Here is an 18,954-nt window from a genome sequence, read left to right as displayed (position 1 = left end):
AAGTGGCGCGAGCTTCTGTTGCAGGAATCAGCCAAACCCCTGCTCAACCCGTTGGAGTGGCAACCACTATGGCAGGTGCTACAGCTCAAACCATTGTCCAGAATAACCAAGGGGGTAGTAAAAGAAAGGGAAATGGCGAAGGCGGCCAAAGCGGGTTAAAGAGAAACAAGTCCGTGGAGAAGTTTAAATCAATATATGCAAATTATTCTGACATCACGGATACTAGAGAGTGTATCTTCTTGGCGAATTCTGCTCGCCTTCCATGGAAGAAGCCGGAACTGTTAAAGAATCAAAGGGTGAAGAGAGATCCCTCGAAATTTTTTCGAATCCACAATGATATCAGTCATAATACTGATGACTGTAGACAATTAAAGGATGAGATCAAGACTCTCATCAGGGCAGGACCTTTGGCTCAGTACGCCCGGAATCGACGAACTCCCAGACTGCCCACTGGACAAAACATTCCATCAACTCTGGAGGCTCCATTAAATCAAAATGGAGATCAGGTGAATCAAGACAACCCTCCTCCGATCATGGGAGGAGATATAGCAACCATTTCTTGAGGTCCTCACCTGGCAGGCACGAGCAGAGGTGCCCAGAAGAGGTATATCAATGAGCTAAAATCCCACAACGGAATGGAGTTCGTCCCGGAGCAGCAATTATCAAAGCACCAGCGGTTAGAAAAGAAACCGATCATTTTTACGGAAGAAGACACCAGCCATGTCCAGTTCCCACACAACGACCCTTTAGTCGTAACGATTCAGCTCGCCAACCGAAGAGTTAGGAGGATACTAGCAGATAATGGAAGTTCTATGAATCTACTGTTTAGGGCCACCTTAGAAAAAATGGGGTTGTTTATAACCGACCTAAAGGCAACTTCCATGATTCTATATGGATTTTTCGATGATGGATCAGTAGCCATCGGAACAATCAAGCTAGTGGTGACATTGGGTGAAGGTCCACGAACTGTCTCCAAACTCCTTGAGTTTGTGGTCATCGATTGTCCATCGACCTATAATGCGATCTTGGGCCGACCTGCGTTGATGACGTTTGAAGCCATAACCTATATCTGCCACCTAGTAATCAAATTCCCCTTCTCTGCAGGAATATGCACTGTCAAAGGTGATCAGCTTGCTGCTAGGGAATGCTATAGCATTTCCATGAAGGGAAAATCCCAACCCATGCAGAAAACAATGGCCATACATGATGGAGCGAGGAGTCCCAGGAAGTAGAAGTTGCTTCTGGAACGGAAGAACCTCAGGAAACCAAGGATAGAGGCACCGCCCCAAGTGATGATATTGACCCACAAATGGGTGAGGATAGATCAGAGCTCCAAGCTATCGAAGAGCTCGAGGAGGTAAATATAGATCCCAAGGACGCTTCAAGAGTCGCTAAGATTGGGAAAAATCTTGACGATGAGAGAAAAATGGAGCTGATAAATTTTTTGCAAGGGAATCTAGATGTCTTCGCCTTGTCTCATGAAGACATGGTGGGAATAAGCCCGAGTGTGATCATGCACACCCTCAACTTGGATAAAAGCGTACCTGCGAAATCCCAAAAACAGAGACATTTAGGAACAACCTGAGCTGAGGCGTTGGAGGAAGAAGTAGTTCGGTTATTAAAGTGCGGGTTCATTCGTGAAGCAAAATATCCGATCTGGGTGGCGAATCCTATCCTGGTCCCAAAACCAAACGGAAAATGGCAGACCTGGATTGATTTCTCTGACCTAAACAAAGCTTGTCCTAAGGATTGTTTTCCATTGCTGAGAATAGATCAGTTGGTAGATGCCACTGTGGGGCACGAGCTCATGTCCTTCATGGATGTGTATTTTGGATATAACCAGATCGCGATGAACCCTGCAGACTAGGAGCACACCATCTTTATGACTCCAACAAACGTATACTGTTATAAAGTCATGCCCTTCGGATTAAAGAATGTCGGGGCTACCTACCAATGGTTAGTTAACAAAATGTTCGTTGGTCAGATCGAAAAAAAAATGGAAGTGCATGTCGAAGATATGCTAGTCAAATCCAAGACTGCCAACAACCATGTATCCGACCTAAATGAATGTTTTGAGATCCTGAGGAAATATAACATGAGGTTGAATCCCCAGAAGTGTACTTTCGAAGTGGCGTTGGGAAAGTTTCTGGGATTCATAGTCAATACAAGGGGGATAGAGGAAAATCTAGATAAATTCAGGTCATTATTTGAAATGCCTTCGCCCAGCTCGCGTAAAGAAGTCCAAAGCCTGACCGGAAGGGTGGCAGCCCTTAATCAGTTCATTTCAAAATCCACTGACAAATGCTTGCCATTCTATAACTTGCTCCGGGGGAATAAGAAATTTGAATGTACTGAGGAGTGCGAACATGCATTTCTCGATCTGAAAAAGCATTTGGCCAAACCCCCAGTATTGTCTAAGCCAGTGGTAGGGAAGCCCCTATTCCTTTATTTGGCTGTGACAAAAAATGCAGCCAACACCATATTGGTCTGGGAAGAAGACCGGGTTCAAAAACCAGTATATTATATAAGCAAAAGACTTCTCGGAGCTGAATCACGGTATCCCCTAATGGAAAAGATGGTATTCTGTCTGATATTAGCCTCTAGGCAGCTTAGGCCATACTTCCAGTCCCATTCAATCCATGTCATGACCGACCAACCTCTAAGGCAGGTATTACAAAAACCTAAAGCGTCGGGATGTCTCTTAAAATGGGCAATCAAACTCAGCCAGTTTGAAATATTGTACGTACCACGGACATCGATCAAAAGCCAGGCCCTTGCTGATTCATGGCTGAATGCACTGGATTTCAAGAAGAGCTTTTGAAAGAATTAGTACAGATGTTGTGGATAATATTCATGGACAGCTCCTCTAATGAGAACGATTCCAGAGCTGGGATCATATTGATTTCTCCAGAAGGGCATTGATTCCATACCGCACTACGATTCGAGTTCGAGGCTTTGAACAATGAAGCTGAGTACGAGGCTTTGCTAGCCGGGCTTAGAGTGGCAAAGGAATTGAAGGCCAGAGTTGTCCAGTGTTATAGCGATTCCCAGCTCATGGTTAATCAAGTGTTAGAGGAATACCAAGCGCGGGGTACCAAGATGGCAGCTTACCTAGCCAAGGTGAAGAAAGAGCTATCAGAATTTGAGTATGGCGTCGTCGAACAGATCCCTTGCAAGCAGAATGCTAATGTAGACGCTTTGGCAAAGCTCGCCACCTCCAAGGAAGCTGAGACTTTGAACGTAGTACTGGTGGAATTTTTTGAAAGTCCAAGCATGGCAAGAAGCACGACGGAGGTCGAGATGATTGACACTAGGGCGACCTGGATGACCCCCATGATAGAATATCTTACAACAGGGAAGTTTCCTGAAGAAAGAAAAGATGCGAGAAGGATACTCTATCAAGCTCCAAGATATGTAGTAGTGGATGGAACATTGTACTGACAAGGCCATTCCTTGCGTCTGCTATGGTGTGTTCTGCTAGAGGAGCTAAAACTATTCTGCAGGAGGTGCATGAAGGCTTCTGTGGGGATCATGCTGGGGGCAAAACTTGGCCTTAAAAATATTAAGGTAGGGTTATTTTTGGCCCACTTTAACAAAAGATTCCATCTCCCATGTTCGAAAGTGCGACAAATGCCAACGATTCGCCACAGTTGCACGAGCTTTGCTGGTCGAGCTAACAATGATCTCATCCCCGTGGCCATTTGTAGTATAAGGAATTGATTTAATAGGAGCTTTACCTACGGGAAAGGGAGGAGTTCGTTATGCAGTGGTGGCCATTGATTACTTCATGAAGTGGGTAGAGGCCGAGCTGTTGGCAACCATCACCTCAAAAAGAGTCCTCGACTTTGTGATTAAGAGCATTGTGTGCTGGTTTGGGCTTTCAAAGAAGATCGTGTCAGATAATGGAACTCAGTTCGACAGTGATCTCTTCACTGAGTTTTATGAAAAGCACGACATAGTTAAAATTTTCTCCTTGGTTGCGTATCCACAAGGCCAATGGGCAGGTCGAGGCCGTGAATAAGACCCTCAAGGTGAATCTTAAGAAAAGGTTAGACGAGGCCAAGGGAGACTGGCCTGAGCAACTCCCGCAGGTACTATGGTCGTACCGGACCTCCCACTAGACTTCCATGGGACACACCCCTTTTTCCCTGACTTTCAGAAGTGAGGTCGTCCTTCCCGTCAAAACAAAAGTAACCACGCACAGGCTCCAGACATTCAGCTAGGAGCGGAATGATGAGCTGCTCAATGCGTCTCTTGACCTAATTGATGAGAAACGAGAAGATTCGCAACTATAGCTCCCGCATTACCAACAAAAAAGCACTCGTTATTTTAATTCCAAGGTCAAAATGCGTAGTTTTGGTTTGGGAGACCTAGTCCTCCGAAGGGTCTTTTTGGCAAACAAGGACCCCAAAGACAGTGCTTTAGGTCCGAACTGGGAAGGGCCCTATCAAATAGTGGAGGTCGTGCGTGAAGGAACTTTCAAATTAGCTCGACTTAGTGGAGAAACAGTCCCACGGACTTGGAATGCCATGCACCTGAAGAAGTATTATCAATGATGATACCATCCATCTATGTAACGCTTAGTTATAAAAGCCATTTGATTAAGAAATGAAGGGATTGTTATGTATTTCTTGTCTTTCATATAGTTTATTTATGTATTAGTTCGTGTGATAACATTTGTCCAAGCAACCGAGAAAGTTCACTTTCTGGTTACTTGGGGGGCATATAACCCAAGATGGATCAGAACATTTGAAACACTTAAAATCCTGGACATAACCAGGTACAAAATTGTCCTGGATACAACTAGGTCCAAAACTTAGAAGTTAGTAAAATTGATTAACGGGTGTTTTTTTTAAAAAAAACACGAGGTGTCAATAAACCTAGCACGAACTAAGTTTTAACTCATTAAAAATCCTGGATGCAACCAGGTCCAAAACTTAGAAGTTAGTAAAATTGATTAACCGATAATTTTTTAAAAACACGAGGTGTCAATAAACCTAGCGCGAACTAAGTTTTAAATCATTAAAAATCCTGGATACAACCAGGTCCAAAACTTAAAAGTTAGCAAAATTGAAAATTCGATGGCTTCCTTAGAAGCTCAAGATAGCAGTAAACCTAACAAGGACTAAGTTTGAAATATTTAAAATCCTGGATATAACCGAGTCCAAGGCCTGATACTTAACAGGTATGATATAAATCAACACATTAATTTTGGATATAACCAAATTCAAAATACCTATCCCGATCTAAAAGTCGATTCCTAAGATTTTGAGTGTGCAAGTCTAGAAAAGCATAAACATGAGAGACAATCAAGGAAAAGACAAATAGATAAAAAGGTAGATATATGAATTAAAAGCAAATTGTCTCGAGGAAAAATAACCTCAAACTAGGCCAAATGGCGAATGTTTACAAAAAAAAAAAAAAAAAAATCAAGCCCCTCCAGGGCGCTCTGAGGATGTAACCTCTTCAGTCTCCTGCTCGCCCGCAGTGGAAGCATCCCTGGTCTCAGACTGCTCTTGTAGGATCCGAGCTTTGAACTTCTCGAGGTATGGATCCTACACTTCAGAAGCCATGAAGGAGAAGCTACCATCATGGTTGAAGGCCCAGCAGTGATACAACATGCTCTCCATGGAGGACAGTGTGTCTTAAAACTCTATAAATAAGAGCACAATGCTCACTTGTAAGACACACCATTTCAATCCACTAGAGCACTTGGCTAGAAATATATCAAAAGACTTGTTTATTCCAAAGAGCTATTTCCATTTGAGAGCGTTCCCTTGGTGGTTGAGAAGGGGAAATAAGCTTTTTGGCAAATGTTGTAAACCTTGTTCAAGTTGGTGATCCCCAATGCTCTTCACTTTGGTTGTGTGAGTGAGAGGAGCTTTTCTAATTTGTTCTTGTCTTATTTCTTCCATTACCCTTGTTTCATCTCTTTACTTCTTATTTATATATTTAGTTGTATCTTTTGCTATAAAGTTATTTTTCCATCTACATCTTTTAGTCTACATCCTTCTAGTTTATTTGTATTTATTGTTATAGATCTACATATTTGTTGTTTCTAGTATTGTAACTTTATTTAATCAAGGGATAATGGTGGTAAAACTCCTCAAGTAGATACAATTCTTGCAGTTAAATAGCTATGTAAAAAATTTGACGGCAAAACAACTCAAGCAGTTACAATTCTGTCAGATAAATACCCATGTAAATTTTTTGATGGCAAAACTACCTAAGTATTTGATTTTCTTGCACTTAACTCCCTATTGTTAAGTCAATTGTTAAAACTAACTCTATAAGACACGTGACAACCTCCAATTCCTCCAAAATATTTTTTTTAATTAAAAATATTAAAAAATTCAGGAAAGAATAAAAAAAATTATTTAAATCACTAAAAGTTTAATTTTTAAATATTTTTAAAATAATTAAAAATTCAGATTAAATAAAATAAAATATTTTAAATTCCAAAAAATTAACACAAGTATTTTTAAAACTGAAAAAAATTAATTTAATGAAAAAAATAAATAAAATCATAAAAAATTTCATTTTGATTTTGATTAAAATCTAAATACAATCTAATTTTATGTTGATTAAAAATAAATTTTTATGATTTTTATTTATATTTTTCATTAAATTAATGTTATTTTTTAATTTTTTAAATACATGTTTTTATTTTTTATGAATTTAAAATACATTATTTATTTTTATGGGAATTTTTTTCATAAATTTTTAAAAAAATGGACAAATTGGAGACTACCACGTATCCTATAGGGTTAGTTTTAACAGTTGACTTAACGACAAATAGTTAAGTGCAAGAAAATTCACTACTTAAGTAGTTTATCCGTCAAAATTTTTACATGGGTATTTAAGTGACAAAATTGTAACTACTTGAGTAGTTTTGCCTTCAAAAATTTTACATAGGTATTTAAGTGCAAGAATTGTAACTACTTGAGTAGTTTTGCTCACTTTACAAAAAAAAAGTTGCTCCAATAGTGTGCCAAAAGTTGTGCCAAATTTGGCACACAATAAAGCATGATGCATATTTTGCATGTGACGCCCCACATCACTATGGCTGTGCTTTTCTGGAATGACGATTGGCCCTACAAACCAACACGAGTCTTTTCACCGTGCTTTGTCCTCACTCACATGCTTCCTAGGAAAACTTCCCAGGAGGTCACCCATCCCTAGATTACCCTAGGTCAAGCACGCTTAACTTTGGAGTTCTCAAGTGATGGGCTACCGAAAAGAAGATGCATCTTGTTGATATAGGTAGTACCCATCAATCCATTTAAGCCCTCTTCAACTGTGTAGTCCCATACCTACACAGTCTTAGAATCATCACACTTGACCTTCCTCAGGTGGTGTGGGATTGCACAGCTTACCCAGTCTTTCCCCTTACGGATCACGGGATTCTGACTGTCACAATCACCCCCCCTTACGGGCCCGACGTCCCCGTCGGCCACACTTCCGGCTGGGTCAAGGCTCTGATACCATTTGTGACGCCCCACGTCACTATGGCTGCTTTTCTAGAATGACGACTGGCCCTACAAACCAACACGAGTCTTTTCACCGTGCTTTGTCCTCACTCATATGCTTCCTAGGAAAACTTCCCAAGAGGTCACCCATCCCTAGATTACCCCAGGTCAAGCACGCTTAACTTTGGAGTTCTCAAGTGATGGGCTACCGAAAAGAAGATGCATCTTGTTGATATAGGTAGTACCCATCAATCCATTTAAGCCCTCTTCAACTGTGTAGTCCCATACCTACACAGTCTTAGAATCATCACACTTGACCTTCCCCAGGCAGTGTGGGATTGCACAGCTTACCCGGTCTTTCCCCTTACGGATCACGGGATTCTGACTGTCACATTGCATCACTATAAATACTACTTTTTTGTTTACTTTTATGTCATTTTTATTATTTTAGTATTATTTTTAATAGTCACTATTAAATGTTATACATTTTACTTTATTATTTTACTATTATCTCTAACTATAAACAATAAAATATAAGCAAGAATTATTACTTTTTGTATATTTTCAATAAATATCAGATGAGCATTAACGAAATATTAATTTTTGCATCAATTTTTACAAAATTGTATTGGAGCATAGTGCTAAAAATTATGTAAAATATACCACATACTGATTTTTTGTGCCAAATATAGCACAATATTTACATTTTCCATTGGAGATGGTCTAACATTAAATTGTGTTAGAATAGTTGGTCTACATTAAACATCAGAACACGTCAACAAAGTTACATTTTTCTTCTAGTCTTGTCTACCATTTCGTCAGATGAGTCCGTGTTTATTTCTGGTATTTTTAAGTTTGATGACAGTTGTAAAAGCCTCTATAAATAGGTCTTATTATCTCAGTTTTTGTAAGAGAAAAAGAAGAACATATTTCATTTGTAAAGAATAAGAGTTATTTTAGAGAGTGAAAAAGAGAGAGAGCTTGAGAGAGAAACACTTGGGTCTTGGGTGAGAGATTTTTTTTGTACATGGTCAAGTATAGTTGGGGTTTTGCTTGGGTTTAAGGTATTATAATCCATCAAGTGTAGAAGTTCTCAAGTTGTGACAAGCTGTAATCTCCATTGTTGTTTCATAGTGCAGAGAAGAACATCCCAAGGGGAGTTCAAAGAGGTTGTAGGCTCATTATTTGGGCTGAACCTCTATAATTCTTAGTGTTAATTTGATTATTTTTCTTGCCGATTTTTTCTATTGAATTTGTGCATGTTGTGTCTACTGGTTTGTTGATTTTGTGTTTGTAGATGAAGCTAGTGTGAGGAAGGGGAATTTCCTAACAGTCGTATCAGAGCCAAGTTCGTTGGCAAAGTTTGGTTTCAAGATCAAGGGTGACAAAGAAGGGAAGAATCGGGTGAATCAAGTTCTTCATCAGAAAGTGACACAGAAAAAGTTTCAATCAAGAAAGAAGTTCAAGAATCGAGTTCTAAGGTTCCAAAATCTATTCAAAGAGTCTCAGATTAGGGTTATAACATTCTTGCAAAATTAATTAGCAATATACATGTGCAAGTGTACACAGTCGACAAATAAGTAATAAAATGATAAGTGAGTATCATCTCCACAAGGATTGTATTAGAAATAAATTGTGTAAAATCAACACTTAACAAATTTGAATAAAGAAAATGATAATGATTTGATTAAACCTAAAATCTAAACAAGAAACTAAATAAAACAAACAAATGAATGAGAGAGCAAGACAACGATGATGATCTAGAATGATTAATTCCTCCTAAAATGTAAACCTGATGCTAATGTTGCAGTAATGTTGTGGCAAACTGGGAGTAATTAATCTAAAACTCCAATTTAGTTCATAGGCTTCCATCGAAGTCACTATGGTATCAATTATCTAATTAAACTAACATATGTCTATGTTAATTTAATTACAATAATACACTCCCAAGCACCAATTCTAAAAGATTATGCAAGGTAACAATATATGTCTATATCGTAAGAAAATTAAAATCAAAAGAAATTAATCTTGCACCATTCAAGTCTTATGTCTATTAATTATAACTCTTTTCAATAGCCACAATTAATTCAATTACTCACTAAATGTGATCAAGCAATAGAAAGCACTAAGCATGAAAAATACTTGAATGAATAAAACCCAATTAGCATTTAACATCAATAACAAGTATCAAAATTACATAATAGAGTTCATTAATTATCCTAGCAATGAAAGGTTTAGCTCATAATCAATATCTCAAAAACACCCATTACAAAATATATCATACTTTAGAAAATACAAGAAAAAAATATTAAGGAGAAGGGTAAGAGAATCAAGCCAAAAAGATGTTCCCAAAATAGTCCCTTTCTCTTGAATCCTTCTCTTTCTTTTTCTTTTTCTTCATTCTCCAATTTTCCTCTCTAATGGCTGCTGGTCGTGTCTCCCTTCGTTCAGTTGTATCTCCTTCTAAAAAGGGGTGAGGATGATGATATATGATATTAGGGCATTCTCCCTTTACCCCACGTGAGCTACTCCTTTTTTTTCCTTTTATTTATTTTTTTTCTTGTCTTTTGCTAACATATGGATCAACTCATTTAAATGGCCAAATCTCTTCATTTACTTTCCAGTCCAAGTCAAGTTAATTAAAAAAGGTTGATTTATACTGCTGATATGGCAACTCCTCATGCTGACCCAAAACTGGTTGCTGTCAGGACACAATGCTTCAATGTTGCTACAGCATCCTGAGAATTCCTGTACAAAAAATTATTATTTTAAATCACATTAGCTCCTTTCCAATTCACTTAACTCTATCAAATTTATCATTTTCTTACTCATTTTACCTCATAAAACAAAAACTAACTCCTAAACACAGGTAAGAAGAAAATTACTCAATTCTATAGACAAAGACACAAATCACTCATCTTTTTAATCAAATTATAAGCCAAAAGTCTTAAAGATAACTCTATATTATAGAGTTATCACACCCCCAAACTTATATCATTGCTCGTCCCGAATGATGACTCTAAAATAAAAGAACTGAAACAAGAAAATCCAACTCAAAACAAGACAAACACACAAAACGACCAAACACTACAAAAGACACACAAATGAGAGGAATTGCTTAACTTAGTATTATGCTTAACAAGGGAAATGCTCTCCAAAATTTATTAAAAAGATGATGAATGATGATGATAATGCCTCTTGCAAATGTATTCAACCAAATTCCTCAAATGTTAATGATGTTATCAAACTAAGAATGAAGAATTTCTCCCTAAAGTGTGTACATAGCTCTTCCAAAATTATTCTCAAATCTCCCCAAAGCAAACTAGTTGTTGATCCTAAAACCTAATTATTGTCTCCATAGGCTACCTTAGTAATGCCCTCTCCAGTAATGTAGACAAACACCAAACCAAAGATCAAAATGACTTATTCAAGCTTGTAATGTAAGGCTTAGGTGAAGGTTGTTAAGAGAAGTCATTTTTAGTTCAAATAACCTTAAAAAACCTTAATCTTCCTAGGACCAAAGTAAGAGCTCACAATCATTCCCCAAAGAATACCCCATACAATTTGAATATCACTCTTAGCATTCCATTATTCACTATTAAAAACAAAGAAAGAAACACAATACCAAAACTATACTTTAATTTTTTTTTATAAGATGCTACACCCCCAAACTTAATTGCAAACTCTATTTGTACAATTTTTTTTCAATTTTTTATGGGAGTGCACTCTTTTCTTTGCACATACACTAGTTTTATTTTTCTTCAATTTTTTTTTAAATATACAGATGCAAATATAAAAATGGCAAGAGACACAAGATAAGGCACACTCTCCCCCAAACTTAAAAATTAATATTGTCCCCAATGTTGAAAAAAATAAAGGAAAATAATGTAAACACTCACTAAGATGTCACTCAACAAGAATTACGCTCATCTCACCCTCCTTCATGATGCAACACTGAACATATATCCAAGAAAGACGAAGGTGCTCAAAGGTATGGTGAAATGATGCGTATATAACTAGGCTAATATGTCGCAAAGAAAGAAATGGATCAATTAAGCTCAAAGGGGTGACTAGGGATAAAAAGCATAACATGGTTTGCTCGAAAGGCTCAAACGGTCCAAAGATGGCCTAAATCATGTCCTTGGTTTAGTGTTGTCTGGATTTCGCCTTAAAGGAACCACGAAGAAATTCTAGAAACTTAGGCTCTCCCAAATATCTAGCTATTTACAAGGGTTCAAGAAATTATTGGTCAAGCTATGCACACAAAATAGGGATTGACACTACCATCAAGATTTTTCAAACTCCATTAATACTCAAGTACTATTAGTCTAATACACAACAAGAGGCAAAATGGTGGATTTTATTTTATTTGTTATTGTTTTTAGATGGTTCATCATCGAGCCCCAAGTTAAACACTACTAAAGCAAGAAAAATCTTCTCAAAAACCAATTACACCAAAATATTACTAAGACAAACTAGACAACTACACTAACAAAGTTCCTGACTAGCAACAAAACACAAAACAAAGGACTCAAATTCTCGATGCTCACTGCACAAAATCACCAAAGAAACACCAACAACTAATTATTCACAAAATAAGACATAAAATATAGCAAGAAACAACTTGAGCTGCTATTAGACAAAAATTTCATCTAGAACAAAATAGAATATAATCATCAACAAACAGAAAAAAAAATTGATCACAACAAAATCACAATAAAGAGTAAAGTTAAGAAATTATCATTGGATGCTGCATTGAATCCTCATCTAGATGAATGACCTGCTCTGACCAAAATTTCACACCATGTGGAGATGCCCAAGCTATGAATGAACTCCCTCAACACAAATGGAACCCAACCAAGAATCATATGAGAACTATGGTGCTACCAGTAATGAGCTGAAAATATGGCCAACAAAGGACGACCCTGGGTTACTCGGCTAGGATGAAGAGAATGTGTGAGGTGGTAGTTATTGGGCTCGAAAATGACAAGGCAGGGACAAAAATGGAAGCTCGGGGTCGCTGGTCGGAGAGGTGTGGTAGTGAGGTGGAGGCGACTAAGCTCGGGCTGGGCTTCGCGCCTGGGCTCTCGCGTATCTGGTTGTTGGGTTCTCTAGACTGGGTCACTGTGGAGAAGATGGAAACTGCGATGATGGTGGTAATGTGGTCGATTTCATGAGGCATAAGGGAAGAAGTGGCTCGACTTGGAGTGCGATGGGGGTAGGTAGCTCACGGAGACAGGCGTGTGTGCCTAGGTTTCTCGTAGATGATCTCGGGTGGTGGGCTTGCTCATCTAGTTGGGTTCATGTGTAGGCGCTAGGCTGGGAGGGACGAGATGGTGTGACTGAGCTCAGAGCAGCGGAAGTGAGGATGGTGCAAGGTGGTAAAGATATTGGAGGATATGGTGGCATCGGGGTCGGTGAAGGCCGGCGACTGGAAGTGATGGTGGTAGTGAAAGGCAGTTAGGGTTTTGAGAGGGTGGGAAAGGAAAGGAAGAAGGAGAGTGTCGGGTTGGGCATTTTGATTTGCTTTTGTTTTTTTTTTCAATTTTTTTTAAAGTGGCGATCTCATGCCTCTGCTCTACGATGTATCGCATAGCCTTCTATATTGTGCCCAAAAATTTTCCTCAAACTTGGTCACTTATTGCCCAGTTTTTGCCCGACCACAATGTTGTATCATTACTGAGGGGTCTCTAGCCTTTCTGTAGCAATGCCCCATAATTTCATATTTTCTTTCTTTGGCTCCCCATCTTTTTGTTCACCATCCACACCTCCAAAACATTCCAAAACTCAAATTGTTCACTCCAAATCACCATCTTTCTAAACCTAACTCCTATACCATAAAATGAAACACCAAAGACCAAGGGAAAGAAGATCAAGAAAACAAGGAAAACCATTTTTTTAACAAACAAAAAAAATATATAGGAAATACAATGAAATTAACTACATTACTCAAACAAAAAACAAAGTTTACAAACTTGGGTTGCCTCCCAAGAAGCGCTTGATTTAAAGTTGTTGGCTTGACTTTGTTGAAAAGTGCTCATCAGAGAGTGGCTTCCGCCCATAGAGAGTGGCATATGCCCTCACACAAGGGTCTTCATTATGGATACCCTCAAGCTTGGCGAGATGTTGAATTGAAGGGCTCATGTACTCAACTCAACTTGCTTTTGATGAATGTGCATGATGGATGCCAAGGAACCTTACCAATGGTGGTGGAGGTGGTGGTGGCCAAAAAGGATCTTCATATGCATACTCTTTTATGACCATCAACTCAATAAATTGGAGACCAAAGACTTGATTATCTTGGAAATGCATTTTCTCTCCTTTTTCTTTGCTACTTTGGATTGAAGTAGGCTCCTTTTGCCTTTCAAAATTTTCCTAAAGCATCTCCAAATCTTCACCATTTCCCAAAAAGACCTCCCCCCCCTTTGTTCTTTCCCCCTTGAATTTTCCATATCACTAAGCACATCATCATGGGGTCTATTACACAACTCATTGGCAAATAGCTCAACTTGATTCTCCAAATTCCTCAAGGATGTAGCTTGGCTTTGATTAAGGCATCATTTTTAGCCGTAAATTCCTTCATCAACTCCTCCAATGAATTTGATTAATCCACTTGTTGAGGTTCTTCTATGATGAAGTCTTGAAAATCCTCCAATGTCTCCCCCCGTGGTTCATGAGTGCTATCTTCAAAAGTAGGCTCCATATGGCTGAAATTATTCTCCAAAACTTTGCTGGTTATTGGAGACTTCAAATAATACCATTTGTTGACCCTCGAATTGGTCAACGACATGGAGTCAAGTAAAATGATAGAAAATGAGATGAAATCAAGACGAAAAGATAAACGATGCAAAAAATTTATATGGTTCGGCCTCAATAAAATGGTAACAACCTACCTCCACTTAGTGTTCTTAGTGATGTATAATTCCAAGAACTGTGATCAATGAACTAGGGTTCACGAGTTTCACAAGCTTTCAGATGAATACAATTATGGTGGATAAAAACACTCTATTTCTCTCTTAGAATTCCCCAGTTCAAAAGTCCCCTCTCTTGAGCCTTTTGATTCTTATTTATAGGCTCAAGGAGTTCTACCTAGGCCAATGGGCCTTAATTACATTTAATACAGGCGTATCTAAATAATAATGGAAATTACAATTAATATGTAATTATAAGATTACATATCTGAAGGAAATAGATGAAAAGATACGACCAGACTGGTCGCCCATAAATATGTTGTCTGATGGGCCAATGATCTTCTGGTCGATGGTCGTACAAATTATACTCACTTAAACTGCCACGTGTATTCCATGTGTAGGCTAATTCTGCCACGTCGTCAAGTAGTCCTTTTTTGGGTAAACATTTGCCCCCCAAGTTTATTTTATTGCGACCAGCATATAATAAACTTAAGCGACCGACCTTCCGTATGACCTGTCACATCTGTCAGCGCCTTTTTCGAAAAAGTAGCTAATTATGGCCATTGCAGTTTCCCAAAAGTGTTTTGACAGCTAACACGATTCCCCATATTTCGAAAACTAATCCCCCATCATTACCTTTTTAACTGTGCCACGATTAGTATAAATAACCAACTCTTCTCACTTTTTACCTTTTACCACTCTTCTTCTTCTCAAGAACTCAGAAGCAAAAAAGTATGAAAAAACTCATAAAACTTTGGTGATCCATGGTGTGTCTATTCAGCCGCTTATATCAACGCTCTTGACTTCACTTCAGTCTTCCATTCAAGTAAGTTTCTTGATCGATTTTTCTCTGTTATACCATGCAACATTCATTTCTCTAGTTTTCTGATATTCGGTCTTTGAGTTTTTTAATGTTCTTGAGAAAAAACGATTCGGGGTAATCGGGCTCGTAGGTAGTAACATGATAGGATAGGAGTTTGAATTAGAAAAAACACTAAATAAGGCTTAGGAATTGGCTTGGGAAGTAGGAATACTGATTTAGGGCGCAAAATCGAAGTAAAAATTCGATTTTTATGCTTTCGGAAAAATCTGGGTTTTTCCCGCCTATTTTCGAAGTTGAAAAGTCTCCCTGAAAAAAAATTTCACTTCAGTTTTTTAATCCGTTTTTTCGAACTGTTCGCATGTTTTTAGTGTTTACGTTAGAAGGTTGCTGGTCATATAAAATCTTATCTTTTATACACAAGCAACGTTATCCCAACATTTCCACTTCTTCTATTTGTTGGTCGTAGATTCTCATCTCCCCTTTTTCTGTTCTCAGATTTTCATGCACGATCCTTTGGGAGGTGAGAGACTGATTGATGACGATCTTCTCGCACTACTGTTAGAGGATCAAGAGCAATCGTCCCTGCCTTTTTCAGAACTCCCATTTTCTCAACACAACCCAGCGAACAAACCTCCGACTAGTCAACTGAACATGGGTCGCATGAAGTATATTGCTCGCAGAAAGAAGAGAACAGCCAATTCTCCTTCTAACCAGCCTGCCCCTTACACCGAAGAGCCTTCTACAAATCCCCAACCTATAAAAATTGTACCACCCAAAATCCAAACTAAAGCCCGACCTCGCGACGGCCTTAGGCCAGGGGTTGAATGGTACGTTGCGCCTCCTAGCATCGTATCAGCTAGGATGGTAACTAACTATCTCAAGAAGTACAGTCTTCCTGGGATAACCCTCATCAAACCTTCACCCGACCAGAGAGCAAATGTGCCTGGGGGGGCCTTCAACGCCTGGTCGAGGTACCATATCAAGGCAGGGGCAATCTTGCCTCTGCACAAATTCTTCCAAGGGGTGGCCAATTATTTTGAGGTCGCCCTCTTCCAAATCACTCCCAACAAATATAGAGTATTATCTACGCTTTATATCCTTTATAACCATAAGAATTGGCCTATACCTACACCATATGAGATCAACTACCTGTTCGATCTTAAGTCAAACCCCGACCACAACAACACGAGGTTCTTCCACTTCTACCACGAAGAGTCCGCTCGTACCTTCCTGAGCGACATCACCTACAAATCCAATGTAGGGAAGTACTTCTAGGAGTACTTTCTTTCAATGGACCTGGTCGCTGATAACCTGGCCTTCACTGGAGGAGGTAAATCTTTTACTCACTGGTCGCTTATTTTCTTCCAGCTTCTCTATACCATCTTTAGAACTTTGTTGTTGTTTAGGTCCATGGTACCGACCAGACCCTACTCCAGAGATGGAGATAAGGGTAGCAGCCTTGGCCAGCATGACGAACATCGAGAAGAGCGTCAAAGAGCTGGTCACTGAGAGCAACTTAAGGTTGGTTGGCCTTTTGGAACCTCACCAGGATGTGAGGGAGTCTACAGTAGGAAATGCTACTGGAGGAGAGATCCCCGAGCAGCACCAGGATGTGTCACAGCCTCCAAGAAGGCGGGCAACAGGAGTGACCATCAGGGAACCTTCCAACATCCCACGAGCTGCTACTATTCTGACCCAACACGGGAAGGGCAAGCAGAAACTTCCAAAATACACCGAGTCCATACTCGAGTCTTCTGACGAGAATGGTACTGACTTCTCACTCTTAGACAGTTTGCCCATTCCCTGTCATTTATTCAACGGGGATGACAACTTTAAATATGTGATCAGTGGTTTAAATTCAGACTTCTTCGAAGCAGAGAGTGAGTGTAGCAGTAGTACCATAAATAATGTATCAACCAGTAATAGTGGCTCGGGTATACTAATTAGAATTTTTCTTGCTCTTATTTCCTTGCTTTTTTAAGTAACTTAATTTATATTATCTGGTCATTTATTTCTATCTTGCAGTCATGAATTCTAGAGAGGCATTTGATCGGTACAGCAAACCCAAAGCCAAGACTTCTGCGAGCAAGAGAAAAGAAAGCAGGCAGCACCCTGGGGAAAGTAGCAGCGACCCTTCCAAGAAAAGGGCTCGAACTAAGGGCCCTCCTACACCTGTACATTCCAAGGAAACTACTCCTTCTCCAGCTCCCGTCAACCTGACTCCCCCAGCTCCTGTCGACCCGACTCCTCCAGCTCTTGTCAACCCAACGCCTCCTGATTAGTCAGGAAAAACTCAGGCCAAGGTTGTCCTGAACACAACCTACAACACGGCCAATGACAAACTGAAGAAACTATCAAGACATCAGCGCAATCAGGAAGCCTTCAGTAATGTCTCCTCCATGACGGTCGAGCAGATTCTTAGTCGCTCGCTGAAAGATATACTCAGTGTAAGTTGCTATTTTTTTGTTGTGCCTTAGTTGTCTATCTCGCCTTTTTATTTATACTAACAACTTTGCTTTTTTCTCTGATCGCAGGGATTTTTGACCCTGAGAACCACCTGGTGTCGCTCGGAGGAGACGTCTGCCAAACATGCTGAAGAGAGTAAGGTTGTTGAGGGAAGACTCACTGAGCAGCTCAAGGCGACCAAGGATAGACATGCCCAACTGGGCAAGGAACTAAGAGCGGTTGAGGAGAGAAATGCCAAACTGGGCGAGGAGCTGAAGCAACATAAGGAGACCTTGGCCAAAGTCACTGAGTCCAAAGAGAAGTACAGGGAGGCTTCAGTGATTAATTTCAAAGAGGCCTCCAAACTCCAAGATGAATTAGCTATATGCAGGAAAGAAACTGCTGAATTGGAGGAGCAAGTCAAATTGCTCGAAGAGACCAACACTAGTGACTTGGAGAGGTTCAAGGAAGCAGCATTCAACTACTTTTATATGTTCTGGAAAAGCAATCCTGAGGCAAACTATGATTATTTTCCAGAACATATGAAGCAGGCTGAGCTGGCTAAGTGCATTGCTCGCATGGAGGAAGAGTAGACAGCTCAGGGATCCCCTGAGATTTCTTTGGCCACAGGTATTGAAGGCATTGACGAGGGTGTTGATACCACAGTCGACCAGCAGCCTCAGCAAGATCCTCCAGCTGCTCCTGCTGCTTCATAATTTTATTTATTTTATTTTAATTTGTAACTAGGACACACGAACCACAGTTCGTGATGTCAAGACAATATTTTGCTGCATAGGGCAGCTTTTAATTTAATTAGCAATTACATCTGAACAGCAACTTCTCACGGTGTAAAACATTTTACTTTGATATTTTAATATTTGCAATTTATTATAACATTTGTTTGCATGACCGAACTTAGCATAGCACTTTGTTTTGATTTAACAAAATTTTGAAAAATACTCTAAGTACCATAGTATGCTTTCCCTTATTTTGCTAGTGTGTTTACATATGCCTGTTGATATGCTTTGCTTGCTTAGTACCTTATATGCCCCCCAAGTGATTGAGGAGCTTAAGGTCCTCGGTCACTTGCCATGACCAAGACTTGTTCGAACATTACTGCTCGTAGTAGAGACTTATAAAAAATGATTATATAGCAAAACAACACACGTAATAAGCAAATACTTGTAATAAATACAATAATTGGCAAGAATAATTGGCTGCACTTAGTTCCTTTTATTTCTCGTAGTAAATGGACAATCGTGTCTGTACGAGTGATCAAAAATTGATCTTACACTTATAAGCGACT

The 18,954-nt window shown here is 39.3% G+C and overlaps 1 protein-coding gene across 1 annotated transcript; it reads left to right on the top strand.

Moving 5' to 3' along the window:
* Positions 1-15,854: 15,854 nt before the first annotated feature.
* On the top strand, positions 15,855-17,485 carry LOC133806421 (extensin-like). Its single transcript, XM_062244524.1, has 3 exons — positions 15,855-16,067; positions 16,753-16,969; positions 17,229-17,485. Exons 1-3 carry the CDS (start codon positions 15,855-15,857, stop codon positions 17,483-17,485), a joined length of 687 nt encoding a protein of 228 aa, XP_062100508.1.
* The last annotated feature ends 1,469 nt before the right edge of the window (positions 17,486-18,954 follow it).

This window comes from Humulus lupulus, chromosome X (genome assembly GCF_963169125.1).
Source record: "Humulus lupulus chromosome X, drHumLupu1.1, whole genome shotgun sequence".
Lineage (NCBI taxonomy): Eukaryota > Viridiplantae > Streptophyta > Magnoliopsida > Rosales > Cannabaceae > Humulus > Humulus lupulus.
The sequence above is the reverse complement of the archived record's forward strand: the minus strand, read 5'-3'. Positions and strand labels throughout refer to the sequence as shown.